The 22,573-nt window shown below is 40.6% G+C and overlaps 2 protein-coding genes across 2 annotated transcripts; both read left to right on the forward strand.

The window, feature by feature from the left end:
• Positions 1–1,078: 1,078 nt before the first annotated feature.
• Positions 1,079–13,336, forward strand: TMEM30A (transmembrane protein 30A). The gene is made up of 7 exons (XM_027713568.2): positions 1,079–1,381; positions 6,551–6,667; positions 7,299–7,406; positions 8,462–8,549; positions 9,018–9,161; positions 10,720–10,926; positions 11,833–13,336. Exons 1-7 carry the CDS (start codon positions 1,106–1,108, stop codon positions 12,024–12,026), a joined length of 1,134 nt encoding a protein of 377 aa, XP_027569369.1. The 5' UTR covers positions 1,079–1,105; the 3' UTR covers positions 12,027–13,336.
• Positions 13,337–18,381: 5,045 nt separating this feature from the next.
• On the forward strand, positions 18,382–22,363 carry LOC113983953 (cytochrome c oxidase subunit 7A2, mitochondrial). Its single transcript, XM_027713570.2, has 4 exons — positions 18,382–18,485; positions 19,664–19,753; positions 21,177–21,261; positions 22,144–22,363. Exons 1-4 carry the CDS (start codon positions 18,468–18,470, stop codon positions 22,200–22,202), a joined length of 252 nt encoding a protein of 83 aa, XP_027569371.1. The 5' UTR covers positions 18,382–18,467; the 3' UTR covers positions 22,203–22,363.
• The last annotated feature ends 210 nt before the right edge of the window (positions 22,364–22,573 follow it).

Here is a 22,573-nt window from a genome sequence, read left to right on the forward strand (position 1 = left end):
CCCAGAGAGGTTGTGGAGTCTCCCTCACTGAAGACATTCAAGCACCTTTTGGATGCAGTCTGGTGTGATGTGCTCTAGGATGACCCTGCTTGACCACGGAAGTTGGACTAGATGACCCTCTGTGGTCCCTTCCAACCTGATCAATTCAATTTACTGCACTGATTCAGTCACACAGTTCCTGACAGCTGACCAAAAGTGATGGTTAGCACGCACGGCTCCATTAAGATAATTCTCCTGCATTATTACATCTCTATAGTTGCACTAATCCTAGTTATGAGAGCAAGAAGCTGAAAGTGAAGCTGAAACCGAAGCTGAAACCGACTTCTCCATTTTCGACCCATTGGATGATGCCTTTTACCAGCACCCCTCCCCATGGCAACGGGAGGACGAGGGGCGGGAGAGGGCCCTCCTGGAGTGCTGGGGGGAGGCTGCGGGCCCAGGCCTTGCCCGGACAATGGGGTACAAGAAGGCTGGATTTAACTTTGCCCTATGTGTAATACAGGAGATCCCTGCCCAGAGCCCTGCCCAGCTCAGCAGCGCCTGCGCGGCCAGCGCACAAAACATTTGAGGAGCGACTGAGGGAGCTGGGGTTGTTCAGCCTGGAGAAAAGGAGGCTCCTGGGGGACCTCATCGTTTTCTACAACTCCCTGAAAGGAGGCTGTAGTGGGGTGGAGGTCGATCTCTTCTGCCGTTCCTGCAGTGAGAGAACAAGAGGAAATGGCCTGAAACTGAGACAGGGAAAATTCAGATAAGTTATCAGAAAAAAATTTTCACTGTTAGTGTGCTGAGGCATTGGAATGGGCTGCCTAGGGAGGTGTTGGAGTCACCATCCCTGGACGTGTTTAAGAGGCGTCTGGATCTGGCGCAGGGTGCTGCGGTTTAGAGGCTCAGGGGTTACAGCAGTAGTGCTGGGTGGGTGGTAGTACCGGATAACCTCCCCAGTCTCTCCCAGTCTCTATGATCCCACGATTCCCTAATCCCGCGCTTTAAAGAAGGGCGCGGCCCGTGCGCGTCACCAGCCGCGCGCCTGCCGGTCCTCGCCGCTGCCGAGTGCGCAGGCGCGGTGCCCGGTCACGTGTGCGGCGGTGCCGGTGGTGCGGGCGCCATGGCGGTGAACTACAGCGCCAAGGAGGAGGCGGACGGGCACCCCTCGGGCGGCGTCGGCGTCCCAGGCGGCGGTGCCGTGGGCAGCGGCGGCGGAGGGGGGGCCGTGAAGACTCGCAAGCCCGACAACACGGCGTTCAAGCAGCAGCGGCTGCCGGCCTGGCAGCCCATCCTGACGGCGGGCACGGTGCTGCCGGCCTTCTTCATCATCGGCCTCATCTTCATCCCCATAGGCATCGGCATCTTCGTCACCTCCAACAACATCCGCGAGTACGAGGTGCGTGCGGCGGGGGTGCCCGGGCGGGGGGCCGGGAGCCCTCGGTGCGGGGCCGGGCAGGCAGTGCTCAGGGGTCGCCCAGGCCGTCTGCGCCTCCCGGGAAATCCGGCCCCGGGCGGGACGGGCGGGACCCAGGGGGCTTCTGTGCGGAGCCCACAGGGCGCCCGGGCGGTTCCGATCCGGGGTCACGTTCGTGGTTGTCAACATTAGTTGCCCTCAGCAGACACCGAGCTTACGGAGTCACCTCCGCATAGACGGTGTCCCTCCTGTCAGCCTTGCCAGTGCTCCCGAGTGAGCTTCCGGGGAAGTTACTGCCAGCATTTAATCAATACAGCCTAGCAAGTTTTTTTGTCATTCGTATGTCATCATTGGGGTAGCTTGTGGCCGTGGATTATATATCTTTAAATGTTCCGAAGTAATTGTATTCTCAGGACAAAGTTCTGTGTTGAGTCTATTGCTGTAATTCTTACCTGCACTGGTGATACAACGTTTCAGATGCTCTGTGGAAGACTAGGCTGTCTAGTGTAAACCTGGATAGAAGAGAGTGGCTTTTTCTAATTACACTTACAAAAACTGAGTTGTTTAGATATGATAATTAGGCTACTGCTGTGAAAAGTTGCTGAACGTTGGCTGGAAGTGTAACTGTATATCACAGATTGATCCATTTGATAACAGAATCACTTCGTGTTGTAAGGAAGGAAACAACTTGCAGGGCTTAGGAACGGCCTTGAGAAGCAAATGGAAGGCTGCGATTAGTTCAGTGAGGTAGCACGACCAAGACTGATTGTAGAGAATAAGAATAAAGTGTGTAGTTGTTTGTTGGATTATTATGTTGGAGAGTATGAATTTTTGTGGATCAAATCATTGTAGTTAGAATCATGGAATCATAGAATCAAGTGGGTTGGAAAAGACCTCTGAGTTATTGGAGGTATGCTGTCACTTTCAAATAAGGACTGTTCAAGAGAGTGGCTTAATTAGTGGTAACAATGTGGCAGTGAAGCTCAGTTAACTAAAGAAATCTTGAGGTAGGCAACAAATGGTATTTTCATATTTCTGTTAAAATGCAAATGTTCGAATAAAACTGGTTGAACTTTAATTTTCCTTTTATGTTAAAAACTAAAATTCCAGTCAAGGAGAAAAATATAAGAGGAAAAAAATAAATCTGAAGTGTATTTTATAGCATCTAAATTGGTATTTAAGCATAATTTTTGAAAAGAAGTTGCTTCTTGCATCAAGTTTTGGGGGTATGATGAACATCTGAAAATTGACACAAGTGCTTAGAGAACATGGCCAAGTTGTCCTGGGCATGTAGACTTTTAAATTGTCATGTTATAACCATATTTAAGGTAAATACAATCCCATGTTTTCAGCATGACACTCATTGGAGAGAAGTAAAAAAATATCCTCATTAATTTTTTGACAAGTGCATTTAACATGTCATGTCTATAGTAAAGCAATAGTCTTAAATCATGATTGTAAGGTAAATATAATTGGAAAAATAGATCTTGTTTTTCATTATGACTGAATTTGCATTGATCTGTAGGGACAAGAAATGCATCAGAGTTTTGTGAGTCCAAACATGTAAGTGACTTCTTGTGCCTATATTGCTGCTATATGCATATACAAAATTTTTATTGACTGTTGTTGCTTAGCAGCTCAGTCATGTACTCCTGGTAAGGTCCAGTAGAAGCCAAAAACTAGCTGTTCTCACCTAATGTTCAGCACAGAAATCATAGGAGAGTTGGGAGCATGACTGAGGCTCCCCTACACGATCAAGTTGCACATATACAGCAGTAGGAACCAATTGTAGGGGAAACCAGTTGGCAGGTGGTGGCCTTCAATCCTCTCAAATTTCAAGTTCAAGACTGGAAGGGGTTTCATTTGTTTGTTTTGCTGTGTGGGTTCACTCTTCTATCATTCCCCTCATGTGAAGTTCTCAAAAGTCCAATTGCTAGGCTTTCATGAGGACAGGAGGGACAGAGTCCCCTGCCTTCTGGGAGTGTGGTTAGTTAGAATGGGGACACTTGAGTTCTGTTCTCTGATCCTCATATGTGTTTTATCAAGTGCTTACCGAGTGAGATTATCAATCTAAAGGCAGCTGAATTTTGGAAGAAAAAGGTTTAAATCAAAAAAGGCTTTACTGTTGCAGCAACAAAACAAAGCATTTTACAGGCCAACATTTCAGCTGTGAACATGAGTGAGGAATGCAGTTTAAGACAGTGCTATCACCTATATGCATAGCTGACATATGTCCCTTCTTAGAATGCTGGCTTTTGTTATAACCTCCAAATGTTATTCGCAAATAGCTGTAGGAGACAACACATTTAGAAGCTAAAAGCAGTGACTAAGCTTTTTAAAAAATGTAATCAGGGGAGGAAGCAGAGGTAGTTATTTACACCTACGTCCTAGGCAATAACATACTTCTTAAGTGTGTGTGCGCACATATGTATGTCTGTAAAATTGGAGTATTGGAATTGAATAGGATGTGTAATTTATAACCCTGATATACGTATTGAAATTCAAGTCACCCTTTCCTGGAACAAGATATTGCAGGCATCACCATCTCTGTGAACTGTGCTGTTCTCAAACAGGTACAAGGACTGACCAGCAAAATGTACCTCTTCCATTGATTTCCTATGTAAATGCTCTTGAATTCAAATGTGGAAGATTTCCAACAGCTTAGGTGTACTAGAATTATAGCACAGTAATGTGTGATCAAAGCTGAGAAATATCCAAAACATTACCCATTTAGAAAAGAGATCTTTATGCTGTAACTGCTGCTGTGAAATGCATAATGGTAGTTAAAAGCCGGATTTACTGAAGGCATGGCTACGAATGGAGAACTGGAAGTAAGCAGATTACTGTTGCGCACATCTTCAGCCTTGTGTGCAGTTCTGGTAGCCTCTTCTCAAAAATGATACACAACTTAATAAAACCTACAGAGAGGAACAGCAAAGAGGACCAGAGTTATGGGATGCCTTTTATACAAGAAGTGGTTAAGCAGAGCAAGATAAATATGTGATAGCATATGAAGTCTACAAAATCACAAATGGTTTGGAGAATATGTGTATGCGGTAGTTACATTATTTCTATACTGCAAATGTGTAAAGCCACTGACAAAGGCATTAACAGCCTGAAAAGCCATTGGTGTGGGATAACTTGGATAAACCCAATGTCGTTAAATCAGAAGTTGTTGGGAAGGGCTCATGGTGTGGAGTTGTCATACTTAGCTGCTGGCTGATCCCAGAGGGCAGAAGGTGGGGTCAGGTGGGTTCCTGCTGTGGACTCCAAAGTCACTCCTTCAGTTGTCAAAGAGATTTTGTTATTTTGTCAAGAGGTGAAGATGGATACCTTTATCCCTTTAAATAAGCTCTCTGTTGAATGTAACCTGTAAATGTAGATGCAGAAAAAAATACTTGTGTTGGCAGTTACTGTATAGGAAAGCTCTTTTGGATGGCATGGAAGCTGGCAGCAGTCATCAGAAGCACGGTTCTGCTTCAATATACATCAATTTCATGCTCCACAGAATTTAGTCAATTATGTTTTTAGAAGTGAAATATTTAGGTCTTTTGCAACCTTGGAGTTTGTTCTTGATCTAAAACTTCTCCACACACTGGAGAACTGGCTCAAGATACAGGGATTTAATTTCTCTCTAAAGGAAATACTTGCTTCAGCTTCCTTAAGCAGAACACACCCACCCCCGAGTTAGCCTTGAACAAATGAGGTGCATTGTTCATTGCGAGCAGTGGTCTGTACGTCTGCTGTAGCCAAACAGAGCTGTTGAGGGTTCTGCAGCAGTGCTATTTCTAGATCAGCATAAACTCAGAATCTTGTTCAGCTGAGGAACAAAGATTATGTGATCTCTCTCTGCCAGCTAATAGCTTTTGAAGCTATCTGGTTTCAGCTAGGCTCATTAGGGTGTAGTCTGGTCTGTCAGAAATCTGGCAGCAGAGCAGATTCCAATAAAAGTGCTGATGGAAGATAGGTAGATACTGAAGGAATCACAGGAAGAGAGACCTTGAGGAAGACCCAGAGGAAAATAGACTTCATGTGTTTCCTGAACCTTGAAACTGCGTGTTTGTTTTAGCTAACCTTAATATGGGTATTAGGACTCTTGGTAATGCCTTTCACTACAAACATAAATCAGGACAAACCATTTGCACCAGCCTTTCATAAAACTCTACAGGTGCTACTGCCATTAAACATTTTTCTGTCATAATTTGTTATATATTGCACCAGTGTGGGTCTTAAATTCTAAAATAGGAAGTTCATACTAAGTATAAAAATATATTGTTTATGGGCAAATGGAAGCTTTCTCCTGCTACACTTGCTGGAGCTACACATGAGAGAGAGCTAATGTGGTCAAACCACTTGAGTTAGCTTGGACTGTAGGGTGAGCTCTTGGCTGCTGAGGGTATTTTATGAATACTGTCCACATAACCTGACTGTACAGATTTCAAATAATGGCTTACTTTTTGGGCTACACTGTTAAAACCAGATAATATTGTATAAGCCAGATAAATACTGATCATCTTTCTTGTCCATTTACTGCTTATTTTACCATTCCTGCCAAAACAGTATTGGTGTCTTAATCTTCCCTATTTTAGGATAATTTTGGGGCATTAAGTGACTTTTTAAATTTGTTTTTAACCTTCTGACTAACTAGGTGGCTAAAAATGGTCAACAAAGCAAGTTTTCTAACACAGATCTTTTCTTATTAAATACTTAGACTTTTAAAAGCTTAAGCTCTCTGGAAAGCTTGTAAAAGCTGAGATCTGTGTATCATATAGTGTGTGTGTTTGGAAACATTCATGTTGTCTGGAGTGTCTGCTGTTTGTGTTTTGGTGTGGGTTGTTTGTTTGGTTTGTGAGGGGTTTTTTTGTTGTTTTTGTTTGGTTTTGCCCCAGCGGTAATCTCACCTCAGTGTTAAATTTATTTGAGTCTGAAATCAAGGATATAGTCAGAATCACAAAATTGTTTACGAAATCACAGAATGGTTAAGATTGGAAGACACTTCTTGAGATTGTCAGATAGCCCTGACAAAAGCCCCGGGCTTTTGGTGTTGAGGTGTAATATGATTTCAAAATAAATGCCACAAAAACTCTCTGGCTTATTAATAATTTTTCTTTACTCTCCCATTGTAAATTAATGACTTTTTTTCTGTTACAGATTGACTATACAGGAACGGAGCCTTCTAGTCCCTGCAACAAATGCTTAAATGTGTCCTGGGACAGCACACCACCCTGTACTTGCACCATCAACTTCACACTGGAACATGCATTTGAGGTGTGCTGCCCTGTATGCAGAGTGAAATTAGAACAATTTATATTATCTATTTCCTTTTCAAAAGGAAAGTTTTATCACTTAAGTATTTTAATTTTTTTCCTATTTTAAAGGATTATTTGTAGTTCTCCTATGAACTTGGATCTGATTTTTGTGTCCCCTTTTTCATTAGAAGGTGTGAGGTGTTTCTTAATGCCTCTGTTTATCTGGAAATGTAAAACATTAAATGGAATGCTTGTGTTTTATATGTTCAGAGTTACCATATGTGTCATATAGCTGGAGAGTAGATGAGCTATTCCTGCGTGATTTACAAAAACCCTGTTCAACAAGAATTGGAAATACCAGATAAGTGCTTTCTAACAAATTGGAGGCAAAGGAGGTTTATGGGTTCTACACTGGACAAGACCGGTGTTGGGATTAGTGCTGGTGAATATCATCCAGATAGTTTGTGGGACGTTTATACCATTTGATTTCAGGCTGGCAGATTATGTTAGGATAGTACTCTCGTGTACTCATTGTGAAGAAAAGGTTGAGGTCCTACTTCATGAATGTTGCTGTAAACACAGAGTTTTAAGAACTTAAAACTGAAGGTTTGTGTGAATGAAAGCTCTTCTTTCCTTCTTGCTTTTTGTAGAGCAACGTATTCATGTATTACGGACTTTCCAACTTCTACCAAAACCACCGTCGTTACGTGAAATCTCGAGATGACAGCCAGCTAAATGGAGACAACAGTTCGTTACTTGTAGGTATTCATGCTTGCATATGCATAAGCAGCTAACTTCTGACCACTGCATAAATCACAACACAGTATTTAGTTTAATGATAATGAGGTACTAAAATTTTTGCATGACAGAAGGCAACCATAAGGAATTCGGTTTACTGAAAATAACTGTAAAATATTATAAAATTTCTTGTTGATCATTTTATTAAACAGACACCAGTGCAGTACTTGCAATCACTTCTCAAATTTGAATAGTTTTAAACTCTCTTATTGTCTTCTTGTTATCTTGTTACCTGTCTGTACCCATTCTGTTTGAAGCTTTCATTTTCAACATAAAATAACAGTTACCCAGCATTTGGTTGGGGTATTACAACTAAATATAATTTTTATGGACTCTGGTTCAATATTGAACATCAGCAATATTGGAAAATATCACTACAGTGTATTCTGTTCAAGGCACTGTAATGTTTAGGGCTAGACCTCTCCTTTTCCCAATTTTTATGAGGAGTGGAGATAGTAGTCGAGTTGTTGCTCCAGCAAGAATGATTCTCTTCTTTTACCAGTAAACTTTAAAAAAGGGGGAGTTTCAAGAGACAATATTAGATGACTAACAGAGTTTTGTGAGGGGCTTTTTCTTCTTCCATTTTGGCATGCTGTTGGAGTTCTTGCAACTTCTTGTGTTTTATGTTATGCTTGGTTTCTTGGTGTGGTCTTACTTTGTATAACACTGAAGCATATTCAAATAAAACCCTTTAATAAAAGAGTACTTCATGTTGGACAGCTGTTTTTATTAAAATATAAAAGTCCTAATAGCTTCCAAGAAAAGCCTTGTTTTTACTATGACCATGATGGCATTCTGACTTTATTCATGTTTTTCTTAGATTTTATTCCTGCTTGCAAGAGAAAAATCAATCATGCTAACTAGCATTGAATGCTGAAATATTTGTAAATAACCTGACTTGTGAAAAGATTATTTTGTGGTACGTTTAAGATGTGCACATTAGAGGTACTGTAGTAGAAACCAGGTTAGTTGGATAAACCAGCGCAGACTCATCTGCCTTTTTTCTTTCTATCAGAATCCAAGTAAGGAATGTGAGCCTTACCGCACAAATGAGGACAAACCCATTGCTCCTTGTGGAGCTATTGCCAACAGTATGTTTAATGGTATGGTAACACTGTTAAGTTATCATATAGATGGTTCTCTGATCTAGTGTATGTTTTGTGTTGTGTTGCAAATTATTCTGAGTAAAGACATCGGGGTTTCTTTTGTTTTGAATTAACACATTTTCATTGTTCAGAATAAAATAAATATCTTTTACTGCTGTTGCTTTTTTCAAAATTGCTATGAGAATTAATTGTATCTCATAGCACGCAAGGAATGGAAATAGCTGTTGTGAGAAGCTGCTACTGCTATGGAGTAGAAACATAGATATCATATATGGATAATATGCTGCTATCTGATACACACTGATTCTTATAGAACAGTTTGTGATTGTGGCAGGCAAGTAGTAAATGCCTTGTCCAGTTTTTTTGGTTTTGTTTTCTCCTCAGGTAATTGTTTCACTGCCTGTCAAGATCATCTGTCTAATGAAAGTTTCTTCAGCTGGTTTTCTGATTTGATTTTGTCTTTAGATACATTGGAGTTATACCGCATTGATAATGACACGAGGACTCCAATTACTTTGATTAAAAAAGGCATTGCGTGGTGGACAGATAAAAATGTAAAGTTCAGGAATCCTACAGGAGATGGAAACAATTTAACTGCACTTTTCCAAGGTAACAAAAAAAAAAAAGTTAAATTTTAAGAATAACAAAACACTTCAAAGCACATTTTGATTCGAGTGAGTATTGCCTCACTGACATTTTACTGAATGTGCTAATTAAATGTGGTTCTCTGAAGAAATCTAAACTAAGGACTGCTCTGCTATTTAGAAAAGTTGTCTTTAAGTAACAAAAACTGCAAGTTTCAGTTTCCTGTGAAAGTGTTTGGTTTTAATCTTTACTGTAATCATTAATTATTTTTTTAAAATTTCTGAATACCTTGAATACTTAAAAAACTGTAATATGTGCACTGCTGGGGTTTAACCCCAGTTGGCAACTAAGCATCAAACTAACTAAAAAAATAATCAAACAACCCCCAGAAAACACAAGAAAGAGAGAGGGAGATAACCATCTGAGTTACCGAGCAAAGGCAGCCCCTGTACCCACCCATTTGTATTGCTGAGCCTGATGCCACATGGTATGGAAAATCCCTTTGGTCAGTTGGGGTCTGCTCTCTGGTCTGTGCCCCCTCCTGATCTCTCATGGGCCCCCAGCCTCCTTGCTGGTGGGGTGGGGTGAGAAGCAGAACAGGCCTTGATGCTGTGCAAATACTGCTCAGCAATAGTGGAAACATCCCTGTGTTATCAACGCTTGTTCCCAGCACAAATCCAAAATATTCTTCCATACCAGCTACTGTGAAGAAATTTAACTTTATTACAGTCAAGACCAGTACAACTGCTATAACAACTGCTTGGATTTAACTTGTAAAGAAATCCTGCAGTTGTTAAATGAAACTCTTCTTATGGAGTATTGGTTTAAATGTTTCTACTGCTAAATTGTGCTAAATTTTCTAAAAAACTGATTCTTTTTTTGTGATTAGAAGGACTGATGTCTCTCATTTGTTAGGTTATATACAGTTTGGCAAATAAAAGTTTCTTTTGGCTAAATGTCTGAAAATAGTCTTAGGGCTCTAAGAGCATGTGTGTTTATGCAAGGTATGCAGTAACTTCAGGTTTAACCTGATGTGGGTTTTTTGCTTAGTCACAGCCAAATTACATCTTGTCAGTGTGATGGCTACCCTTGGAAAAGCAGGTACCTTATCCTAATGCACTGTGGAATTGTATTTTCAATAACATCAGAAAAAGCATTTGTACATATTCTAAAGTACTGTACACAATTTTACTTGCTCGTGGTTCAGGAAAGGGTGCTCAAACTCTACCATATGAGCAGAGCAGCTGTTGTCATAATGGAGAACTACCTCACAAAGCAGTGCTTTGAGACAAGACTTCCTAGCAGTATGAATCTGTAGGGGAGGCAGAATTGTTTAAACAAATGGACAGCGCTGCCATTAATTAAGCTATTTATTTATAGAAATTACACTATTTAAACTGCAAAATAAAAAGTTCCTAAACAGCCCAGTGTGTTGCAATAGTAGTGTCAGCCTCTCTCTAAATAGTGTTTAGAAGTTAATATGGTTTTTTGTAATAATAGAATGAATTTTGATGAGGAAGTGTGTTACTCACTCCTGTATTTGAAATACTTTGTTTTGGTGTTTTGTTTTTTTTAATCCTAGGCACAACAAAACCTGTGAACTGGCCCAAGCCAGTGTATATGCTGGACTCAGAGCCTGACAACAATGGCTTTATCAACGAGGACTTCATCGTGTGGATGCGTACTGCTGCTCTGCCAACGTTCCGCAAGCTGTATCGTCTCATTGAAAGGAAGAACAACTTACAGCCCACCTTACAGGCTGGAAACTACTCTTTGGATATTGCATACAGTATCCTTTGAAAAGCCTTTGAAAGCAGCTAAGGGCCTTATACACAGGCATATATTTGCAAGTTCAGTTTCTTATTACCATCTCTAAAAAAAAGATGGTATTGAGCTGTGGTTGAAAACTGGTATTGAGAGATGGGTAGAATGTTACCATCTTTTACTTCTGTTCTGGTTTTATGGAAAGTGTAGCTTTGTAGTGAGAAGGAAATCAGATTGCTTGGGTACTGTAAAGGAAATGACAGAAGCATAGAAAAAAAGGAAAAGCAGAGAGAGTTGGTAGCCTAGAAATTTGAGAACTGTAACTTCAGGGTGAAATGACAATATATAATGAAGGGCAGACTGACTTTGGAGGTTGGAAAAATGCCAGAGATGTGGATCAGGTGGAGGTCTGTCACTCTGTTTTGGACAAACTAAAGACTAGGTAGAAGTGCAGGAGACTAGAGGAGGAGGGTTGTCATAGTTACCAAATTCTTCAAATTCAAAAGCACTTAATGATCATTTTTATATAACTACTGCAGTATTTTCCTTTGCTGTAAAACTATGGGGACTGCATATAAAACTGAATGAACATAAAGAAAAATTTTGTACTAAAATATATTCAAGAATCAAGGTTTACATTTTCCTCACCTTATTGAAGCTGCTTTCAAAAGCCCACAAAGTCCTACATTTATTCTTCCCTTAAAAAGGAGTTAACATCTTCTAGCGTGGCAGTTTTCTTGAAGTAGCTGACAGCGCCCAGTTTAGTCTTAGTCTAAAATGAACAGCTAAATGTTTCATATTTGCAGTTCCAGTATTCAAAGGCAGCAGTTTGTATTTGGAACATGAATGAAATGACCCTAAATTTTCATGTGCTTGACCACATCAAGCTAGGTTTGGAAACTTGCTTCTTGTTTTCCTAAATGTTTTTCAGATTATCCTGTACACAGTTTTGATGGACGAAAAAGGATGATCCTAAGCACCATCTCATGGATGGGAGGCAAAAATCCCTTTCTGGGAATTGCTTACATCACTGTTGGGTCCATATGCTTCTTCTTAGGAGTGGTATTGCTGATCATTCATCACAAATATGGCAATCGAAACACTAGTGCAGACATTCCCAATTAATCTTGCATTCTGAAAATAAATGTACTGCATGTGCATCAAGGCCAGTCCAGAATGGATCCAATTTTTGAAAAAGAAATCTCTGCCTCTGTCACTTCTCAGACCGGGTACATAATTTTTATCTAAAGCTCCCCTTTCCCATACTGTGGATTAACTCTTGAAAATGACGGGTATACAATTAGCTCTATTGATTGTATCTCTGCCTGTGTCAGAAACAGTTTTTGTGATGTTTGCCTCTAACTGGGCAGGCCACACGATGCATATAGCTCCTGTTCCCTTGATGCATCTGCTGCTTGTTCACATGCTGTGTAATGTTGTTATGATTCAGTACATTTAGATTGTATGGAGAAAGACTGTTAAAAGATACTGTATATTGTTAACTTTCCAGAATTCAGGTGTCAGTGCTGTTGAAAGGAAAAGTCAAGTCTTTAAATGTTTTTTTCAATTTACTGTCTTGTGTGCATGGGCTTTTACATTTCTTGCTGAGATTTTAATATATTTATACAAGTTGTTAAATATTTTTCCTGTGTCCTACCCACTTTAAGTGCTGTGTAAAATTCAGCACTCTGGATTCTTTGTACATTTACTATATATGTGCCTGGCCAGTAAACAAGCATCCTATGAAGATACCAGAAAACCTATTTGTTAATTATCTGCGCGAGTCTCTTAAAAAGATTGTTCTAAATTGGGACGTTTGTTGCAGGTATAATCTGCTTTTTCTAATTTTCTTTAAGTCATATCCCATAATAGTTTACTTTTTGTGCTTGCTGGTTTTGCTTTTTATGAGCAGCTCCAAGCATTAATCAAGAAGAACCTAAAAGGTTTTTTTCTGTTCACAAATTTGGGTGAATTCCTTTTACTGGAGGAGTTTCCTAATTTTCTTAAGGCATATGTATTCTGAGCAGGCTTTGTTGCAAGGGAATTGTATACTTTTTCCTTATTTGGAGTGAACACCACATTAATTTTTTGCGGTGTTAAGGAAGTAAACTATAGAAATTCAAAAGTTGAGATGGTGGTGACCTGTTTTACCTGAAATGCAGGTTTAGCTTGCTGTGAAATGTAATTTAAATATTGCAGTAAGAAGCAATGTGCAGCTTAGTGTCTTAAATGAAATAACAGATGGATTCACCTTTAGGTTAATTAAAAGTTAACTGCAACCTGTAAAATATTAATTTTTGGTGACTTTTTTTTTTTAGATGATGCACAGAAACTGTAATGTATATGGTGGAGATCACTTTATATGCAACTAGCTTGATAAAATATTGAGTATATTAAAAGAGACTAATAAATTCTGCAAACCATTTAATAAGAGATTTGGTGTTGTTTTTGAACATTTATTTTCATTTGGATGAAAAGACATCATTAAGTGTAAATGCAATTTTAAGTGAGATGTATTTCTGGGATTGTGTATTTGTTACAAAAATTTATGGTCTAATATCCTAATCTATGGGCAGGTTTAAACAAAACTTAATAATTTACCACATAAATACATGACCGGTTTTACTTAATTACTTGTGTAGCCTAACAGTTTACATGTGTAAATCTGGATTAACTGTGGAATGGGGCAGCATTTCCAGTGTACTAGCTCACTGTAGCTCCATATAATAATTTGTTTGCACAGTACAGTCTGGCAGCACAGGGCTTTCAAATAGTCAGAAGCTTTTAAGGTCTTATTTACAGTGCTGTACCTCTGTTGCTGGAGTTACAGAATACAGGTAATGGAACTTGGTATGTTGTAAGGCAGAAGATTCGCAGAACATGTTAAGCTGGCTTCCATCTTTTGATTAAAGCTGCTAGTCCAAAATACAGTGAGTTATTAGAATATTTTGTGCTTGTCACTTGATGTGCAACTATATTCTGCTTCATTCATAATTCCTATTTTTTCCAAGTAAGAAACGCTGCTTATTGTGCTTAAAACTAAAATCAAAGTTTTTTTCTGTCTTCACCTTACAATATTTTTCAATGCCTTACATTTTTTTACTGACTACAGCTGTCAGTGCATCTTTGATCTTATCAATTAAATGCACCAGGGTGAGAATTGCTGTCTGGTTTTTGTTGTAATTAAGTGGGTTCTCTGAGAGCCTGTAGCAGCAAATACATGGGACACTGTGCCCACAGAGCTTAAAATGCTTAATGTAATTCAAATTTGTAAACTCTTCCTTCAGTCATGGCCATTTGTCTTGGTGTAACGTTGATAACTATGGAGATCCTTGGAATTTGTGTTTCTTACAAGTTGCACGTATGTCACATGTTCAAAGGTGAAACCACAACATCTATGTCTGATGCTTCTCAGGGCAGTGTCACTGTCCTAATGTTCAGTGTCATGTGTCGAATCTGGATTTGACCACCAGTGACCTGGTTCTTCACTGGCGTCCTTCACAAGTATTCACTACCAAGCTTCAGAAGTACCAAGAGCAATACCTCTGCTTTCAGAGTGCCCACACTGAGTGCTTTCTGAGCCTTACCCACCTGAGCAGTGCCCACAGTGTGAGAGATGATAAACTTTCTGGAGGCTGCTGCTGTTATGAGTGTCTTGCTTATAAAATGAGCCTTTCCTGGAGACAGTATTTTGGGGAAGTAGGATTTGTCCTCAATGTACGCAACAGCTCTCCAGACCAATTCCCTTGTGTGAGAGCAGTTTCTTCTGTTTTCTTGTAAAAATCTACATCCCTGTAACAAAGCAGATTGTCACCTCAAGATGTTTCTTTAACTGCATCAAACTATTTGGGGAGCTGACAGCTGTGTTTTGCTCAGTCAGAGGGAAGAGTTTATAACTGAATTGTGAAGGATCCTTCACAGCCTTTGCCTCTCTTCAGTACACTGGTACTGAAACTAGGTTCAGTACCTAGTTCCAAGTTCAGTACTAGGTTCCCAGCAGCATGGTTTTTCTTTAATTATGAATATTAAACCATGAAGGATGTAAGTCTTGTCTTTTTTTTAATAGAAGTCTCTGAGGGAGGAAAGGTCATGACAGTCAGGTCAAATAACATCTGCAAACACATTATCTGCTCGAATCCATCAAATAGAGCAATGAACTGGGCTGGTTGGATTGGATTCACAAGAACTGTTATTGACTGCATCCTTCTCTCAGATGCCTTACTTGCAGTGGGAAAAAGAGCTTGACTTGAAGTGAGTGCCTGGTGGAAAAATGTGACTTGTGTCTAAAGCAGAATGTACTTACTGTTAACCGTTACTTAAAAGGAGAAGTTACTGGAATGCAACTGCTGAAGACAAAGAACAGTGCATAACCACAGAGTAATCTGATCTTCAAAGTTCCTGTGACAAGACTATGCTTTCTGATCTTGCCAGAAAACATGATCTATCCTTGGTACTACATCAGTTTGTTTTGGTAACAGTTCAATAGCAAACCCAACATAAAAAACCTCGAACACCCTCAAATGTTCCACATACTGAATACTTGTCTGTATTGAACAACCTGCCAGAAATTCTCTCTTTCAAAGCAGAAGAAAAAACTGAAAGTCTAAAACAATTTTATTCTTCCTTCTTAGCAATGTGGCCGGTTTATGGAAAAGACTGCTTCTGACAGTGTGAAAATGGACTCTGAGGTAGAAAGCAAGCCAAATTGCAAGAAGTTCTTTTATTGTAGTAGTAGTAAATTTTCCTCAGATCAGAAGAAGTATTTCAATGTAAAAATACCCTGTGTTCTAGCTCACAGAATCTGTTCTGGTCACCATATTTCTTTCTGTGCCTAAATGTGAAGTCTAATTTTACTTCACAGTTTTAATTAAGGCTAAAGTCCATTATGAAATAGCCTGATAAGAATTAGCAGGTCCTTACATGACCTGAGTCTCAAATAAGAAACATCCTCACCCTGTGTTTAATAAATAAATAAAGTAATACTATCCATTTGCATTATACCAACTGCTGCTACAAACTCTGAAGTTGGAGGATTATCTTTCTCATTTCCTGTCGGGGATGAAATAAAGAGGAATAAAAGCATAAGTCAATCACTATGGAAGCTCAAGAAGTTTTTTAAAAAATAAATAAATTAAAAGAAAATAGGTGGAGCTGTATCTCTGGACCCTGATTTCAGATAAAGATCACATAAAATAAACAATTTGAGCAAACGGAATACCAGAGTTAGGTGCAAGTTTAATTGAATTTTTACCTAAGGATTGTGCCTAAATTTTGTAAAATAAAATGGTGAGATGATTTAAGTAGTGTTAGAGGGCCAGGAAGGGAATTAATGACCTCATTAATTCTATTATGAAAATGGGGAAGACTAGACTGTGATAGTCTTGGAAGAAAGGAAAATGTGATTGCCTCAAGGCTTGCCTGCTGGGGCCTGGCATTACCTGGTTGAAGTTAGTGTATGCTTTATAACAGATGCTTGTAAACTTCAGAACAAATCTTTGTTCTTTCTGTCAGCAAGTTCTTTTAATGCAGTTTCAGTGTACTGTACAACTCAAAGTAACTTGGCTGTAAAATGGCTGTATTAAGGTAGAATACAGCATGTTTTCTCTCTTGGTATACAATGTAGCTTTTAAGTGGGTTAGTCAATTACTTGGTTTGCAGGAAAAAACCCCTCAGTTTAGCAGGGTTTACATACCCTTCTATCATTGGTTTAAGGGGTAAAACATTTTTTTTATGATGAATGCTTTTTAACAGCTAGATTAACAGCCCTGTTTTCTTTCTGGTTTAAGCAAAACTGTTTAACAATAAGTTTTCATAAGCAATTTTGTTATTCTTCAGTGCAATACATTCAGTTAGGAAAAAGCAGTCTGAGTTTGTTTCTAGTGAAATATCCTCACCCTGAGGCAGCAAGTTGCCATTTCTCTTTCCCTCAAGTTTTCATTTCTTCATAGTCAATACTGAAGACACCAGCTGTGCTTGCTGTGACCAGTCATCATATAGCTTTGATTGGTACGTAACCCACATGCCAAGCTTTTATAGGGTCTTTCAGTTGTAAGATTTGTTTTGACAGTATCCCTGAGGCTTAAGTTCAGACAAATCAGAAAATGGTCCACACAGCAGAAATTAAAGAATAATAATTTCTCTGTGGATACGATCCTTTTGCCAGTATCTAAATACAACTAAGTGTATGAAGATCAGAATAAAACATTGTATACACTCATAAGAGAAAAGGTTGCAGGAGAAATGAATGGAAATCTGTCTTGCAGTGTTTAATGTATTTTTAAGTGTTATTCTGTGATAGCACTGCTTGAGTGTTTGAAAACTGTTAAATAATGCATCCAGTTTCCTCCTCTGTTACAACATATATTTCTCCATGACAATGCTTTCTAAATGCATTTTTAATATTCTGCGCAGCTAAGACTATACCTAGAAACACTGCTTCATCTTTGCATTTTTAGTTTCTTTCTGGGACAGCTGTGCTTTTGAGATACGATCCTTGTCATTTCCATACTAGATTGAACACTGCTGTGTTTGACACACGTTATTCATCATGAGGTTTGGCATGCAAAAGCAGTGTAATGCTAAAAACTAAGTGCACTGCAACTGCAGCAAAGCCACGAAATAGTGTTCCCAACAGCATCATATTTCAGCATAAGGCTGAAGCATGAGAAGATGCAACTGTGTTGTTGGATCTGCAATGCAGGAAAAACACAAGCTTCTCAGATCAGTTTCTTGAAGGGCAAGTAGATTCTTCCTTTGGAATCAAATAGGTTTACATTTACAAGTCTGGTATTACTTCACTCTATGCAATTATATACTGTGAAACATGAAACTGAAGTTGTTTTTGTGTTGTTTTGTTGGTTTTTTTTCCATATGCAGAGTACTCGGTATCGCTGCCATGAACGGAGTTTCAGGCCGTGGGCAGGTACATGGCTTAGTTTGGGGTTTTCTGTGGGTAATGGCTCAGCAAGGGGATGCCACATCGATCCCACGGGTGTAAGACCCACTCACCTGGGTCGGCCCCAGGCTGTGCTTAGCTCAGTGTCCTGCCTCTAGTGGCGGCCAGAGGGGATGTCGGGCGAGTCCATACGAACTGGTGCAGCCCATGGTGCTGCTCTCACAGGACACGCATCCAGCACTCTGCGGATATTAAACTTTTCCATGAAAGTTGGTTTTAAATTCTGTATGTAGCGGCTCTGGGGGACATTCCATAGATTTCCCGAAGTGCTCTCGCTGGGTTCAGTGAGGAAACGCTCCTGCCGTGTGCCCGCCCGGGCGCCTCAGCCCCTTCCCGGCGCCGCGTCTTCGGAGAGGTCACCGCTCCTTCCTCCCGGTGTTGTAGGGCTCAGCTCTGGTTCCTGGGACACGAACCCGGCCACACATCCCATCCGACCAACAGGCCTGCCCCAGCGCTGCCGCCGAGCCGGGCGGACTGGCGGGGCGGCGCTGTGGGCGCTGCGGCGGCGCTCCGGGCGGCTCCCTCTGTGGTGCCACCGGCGTGGGCGGGAGAGCCGCTTCCCCTTCCGCTGCCCTTGTTGCCGGCGGGAGGTGACGGGACCGAGAGCCGCGATGTGGCGGAACGTGCTGGTGAGGCCCGGGGACAGCAGCCCGCTGCCGCCGGGGGTGTGTGGGGCTCCCTCGCGGTGCCCCCCCGGGCGGCGGGACTCGGCCGCCGTGACCTCCCCCCGCGCCGGGCGCTGCGGAGGGACCTGCAGGGGTCGGGGGGAAGGTGTTGCCCTCCAGATCGCGGCCCATTCGCTCCATGTAGTCCTGAGCTTTAGGGACTTGAGGGGATGGTGTTGATCAGGGGCTCTCGGGTATGCTTAGCCCGTCTCCAAGGAGATATATTTTATAGAGTGTTTATTTGGAATGGGCGAGGGGAGGATTGTTGTCCCATTACTTGCAGCCAGCATCACCTGGATGTTTGCCCTCTCCGTGCCCGCGTTTTTAGTGGTGATACTTTTGCGGGGAGCGGTGAGTGTTGTCAATGTTGGTTGAAGGAGACCGCTAGCACCTCGCTGCTTTTGCAAATGGCTGATTGTTTGAGGCATTAACCTTTAACATTTCAGTTTCCTGCAGCAGCTCAGAGCTACAGCCAGCTCTTCGGCTTTGACACTTGACGTGTCGAAGGCAGACTGGGCCAGCAGAGAAATTATATGTAGATCATTGCTTTTGGTCGCCTAACCTGTGTGATCAGACTGTGGAAACTGATTCCAGCTCAGGACATGGCAGTGTGTTCTTAAGCTGTGTGTGTGGCGAGGCGGCAGTGCCTCCCTAGCTCTGTGAAGGTTACTGCCTGCGCTGGGGGCTCACAGGTGAACTGCAGCCGTGACAGAATATCCTTGCCTTCTCAAAAATGTTTGATGTGAATGTTATTGTCCCTTTTGTTAGTCAGACACAGAACATGGTGCTTAAAACTTCTGTCTAAGGGGCAGAGGCTGGGATTTCCCCAAAAGGGTGCTAACTGTCAAGATTATGCTGCAGATCCATAAATCTGTTGTATCTTACTGAAAGTAATTTTCCTGAGTTTTTCCTTTTTAGGTAATCAGTCAAGCAGTCCTTTACAGCATCTGTTGAAAGACTTACTGAACTCAAACAAACAAAACTTCACCAAAACCCACTGGTTTTGTTTGTAAAAGGCTTTCCCTTTTTTTTTTTTTTTTTCTGTCTGTTCCACTTATATCATGCTTTTAAAAGAATTACTCAGCGTGAACAGAGCTGAAAAATATCACTGTTTTAAAAACACTGTTTATCTTTTATTTCAGGCTCTTCGCCAAATTTCCCAGAGAACCATAAGCACTGCTTCACGCAGGCAGATTGAAAACAGAGTTCCTGAGCATCAGAAACTTTTTCAGGTATTGAGCTGAACAATTTTAGTAGATTAACAAGGTGTTAATAGGTCAATTGCATACATTTTGTTTCTAAAGAACTGGTCAGACTCTTCTTTACACATGAAGAGAGCTTTTGAAATCAGCTGTATGATTATAGTGCTTGTAATCAGCAGTTATTTTCTACAGACACTGTACATGTGCAGTTGACTTGCTCACTCTTCAGGGCTTTTTTACCCTATGAAATGATTTGTACCTGAGTTTCTTGTAAGTATTAGGCACTGTGCAAAGATGAAGTACTCTCAAAGGAGTTGAGATGGGGGAATATGTCCTAGGAACAAATAGAGAAAAACAGCAAGTGAAAGGACAGAAATACAATGAAAAGTTAAGCCTGAAATTTTACAGCTGTATCTACAGTTTATAGATAAGCCCCATAATTCTTAATGAGGATGTAATATTGTGTTGTTCAGTTATGAAAACCGTAAAAGTCTTAAATTATTGGATTCATTCCTAGAAAATTATTGAACCTTTAAAAACAGCTTCTGAATTACTCTGTTCCTGAATGATAAGGCCACCAAGTGAGAACTAGTGGAAGCAGAGAACATTTAAGAAAATACTCCCAACTGTGAGCCATAACCTGGAGATGTAGCTTCATACTGAGGATGGACAGGGCTTCAGCAATGTGAAAGGGACAAAGTATATTAGAAGTCTCACTTTAATAGTTTTTGTATCTTCTTGCTTTCCTTTCCCCTGAAAGAGAAAGCCAGTCTTCTGAGACACTGTGTGAGGAGCACAGTGTTCATTGTGGGCCAAAGGGAGAAGCAGGATGCTGGTGATGGGTGAGCTCAGAGGTTCTGTTTCTGCTGGCAGAGATCTCTAGGCATATCTCTTCCTCCTCCCATTCCTTTCTTGTGGGACAGCAAGTTAAGCTGGGCTGGGTTGCAAGTCACTAGCACGGGAGCCTGGCTTGAATTTTAGAGCAGTGTGAACTTGTGACAAGGGTAAAGATCATGGGATCTGGTGCCTAGGAGTGGAGCAAAACAGTTTCCTGTGTGACACCAGGTGATAGTACAGACTCCTCCCCTTGTTGCTTCCTATAGCAGGGATTAACTATTCTGGAGATGGATGGGAAGCTTGTAGGGATGGTAATCACATCCTGTGCACCTGAGGGGGCTGGCAACTGGTGTCAGGAGTGTTTAGGCATCTGCCAGTCACTGCTATAGAAATGAATCATGCACATCATTTATAGTACTCCCCTAGTGAGTTCTCACCTGATAGCAGAGTGAAAGCTTTAAAGACAAAGTGGGACCTAAATAAGGTTCATTGTCTTTTGGGGGTTGGAAGGATAATGTGGGGAAGTAATTCCTCTTCTGGGTAATTGTAGTTATATTAAGACAATAGTGCAAGAATTGTATTTAAATAGTTTATTTTTGTCACTTGTTTCCATTAGGAGGATAATGGCCTCCCAGTGCATCTTAAAGGTGGTGCAAAGGATGCTCTGTTGTATAGAACCACCATGGTTCTAACGATGTTTGGTAAGGCTAATACTAAAATGTTTATGCTTTGGTATAATTTCCAATGTGCCAATTTTAATATTATTAAAATACTTTCTCTTTGGTACAATCTCCAACATGACTGGTGTTTTCTCTGTAAATTAGTTACACAGTTCCTTTGGTTTGTTCTTTAGAACATGCAAAATGCACGTAGAGAGGGAAAAAACCCACATTTGGACATACTGTATATATTTATTTGTGCTTTTTCCAAGTTTAGCTTTTCAGATGGCTTTTTTCCACACTTGAGTACTGTGGGCTGAATAGTCCTTCGGAATTCATGTATAATGTCAGAGAAAACGAGAACTACTTAGAAAGCCTATTCTGAAAAGGAGTAAAATGTAATTATAGCATGAAAGTAAACCATTTGTCTCACTAGCCTGACTCTTCTTAGTGCTGGGTGATACTCAGCATACTGAGTTTTCATGTGGTGTGAAAACTAGCAGAATTATATCCAAGGCTCATAATACTGCATATATTTAACCTTTATGTTGCTTGTTACATAATTTTGTAGTAGCCTCTAACTTAAATATGTTGATCTAATGGATTTTCAGTTCAGTTGCTTTAAGAATGAGTAACAATTACTTTATGATTGTCTGTGTAGGTCCCACAAACATGCCTCTCCCCACTCTTTTTTTTCCTTGTTTCTTTATTTTTGTGCAGCCTGTGGAGAGGTACTTAAAGATTTTTTTTTTTCTTGATAATATGAATCACCAAAAAAAATAATTGAGACATGGCTATGGAAACGTGTTTTGTCTGAATTGCAGCTGCTTGTTGTCAGTATTTCTTCTGGAACAAACTGCAAAGCTGACTTGAAAGGAATTCTGTTTGCCAGTCTGAAAATATCTTTTCTGTCTCTTAATTCAGGAACAGTCTATTGTATGTATCAGCTGGTTGTCTCTTCAATGCCCAAGAAGCAGAAATGATTCCAGTTCAGGATGCCTCAGTGACTAAACATCTCTTTGTCCAGTTCCATGTGACTACGGTGGCAGCTTATACTTACTATAAGCAGCTGGCTGAATGCTTGGAATCATAAATTAATTGTAACATGTTAACTGCAATCAATAAAGCAGTTTATACGTGGTGGTGTGGTGGTCTGGACTGTATCATGTGTTCCTGCGTGTGAGCATCTTCAGTCATAGGCTTGCCGAGCTGGTGAAGAGAAACTAAAGGATTATTACTAAGTTTGCCAGGGTAGAAGAACCTCAGTCCATCCCAGTCCTCATCTCAGTTTGATGCCAGAGCCAGCCATAGATGCCCAGAGCCTGAAATGGAATCGCAGGTCAGCAGGAGCACC

Source organism: Pipra filicauda, unplaced genomic scaffold (genome assembly GCF_003945595.2).
Source record: "Pipra filicauda isolate LSUMZ 115617 unplaced genomic scaffold, ASM394559v2 scaffold157_size4220110_pilon, whole genome shotgun sequence".
Classification (NCBI taxonomy): Eukaryota; Metazoa; Chordata; class Aves; order Passeriformes; family Pipridae; genus Pipra; species Pipra filicauda.

What these genes read in the sequence shown, in the direction of transcription:
- TMEM30A (XM_027713568.2), top strand. Translation starts at nt 1,106, where the DNA reads ATGGCGGTGAACTACAGCGCCAAGGAGGAGGCGGACGGGCACCCCTCG. An exon ending in ACAACATCCGCGAGTACGAG is followed by an intron (nt 1,382 to 6,550) that starts GTGCGTGCGGCG and finishes TTTCTGTTACAG; the next exon opens with ATTGACTATACAGGAACGGA. An exon ending in CTCTTTGGATATTGCATACA is followed by an intron (nt 10,927 to 11,832) that starts GTATCCTTTGAA and finishes AATGTTTTTCAG; the next exon opens with ATTATCCTGTACACAGTTTT.
- LOC113983953 (XM_027713570.2), top strand. An exon ending in AGCATCAGAAACTTTTTCAG is followed by an intron (nt 19,754 to 21,176) that starts GTATTGAGCTGA and finishes TGTTTCCATTAG; the next exon opens with GAGGATAATGGCCTCCCAGT. An exon ending in CATGGTTCTAACGATGTTTG is followed by an intron (nt 21,262 to 22,143) that starts GTAAGGCTAATA and finishes CTCTTAATTCAG; the next exon opens with GAACAGTCTATTGTATGTAT.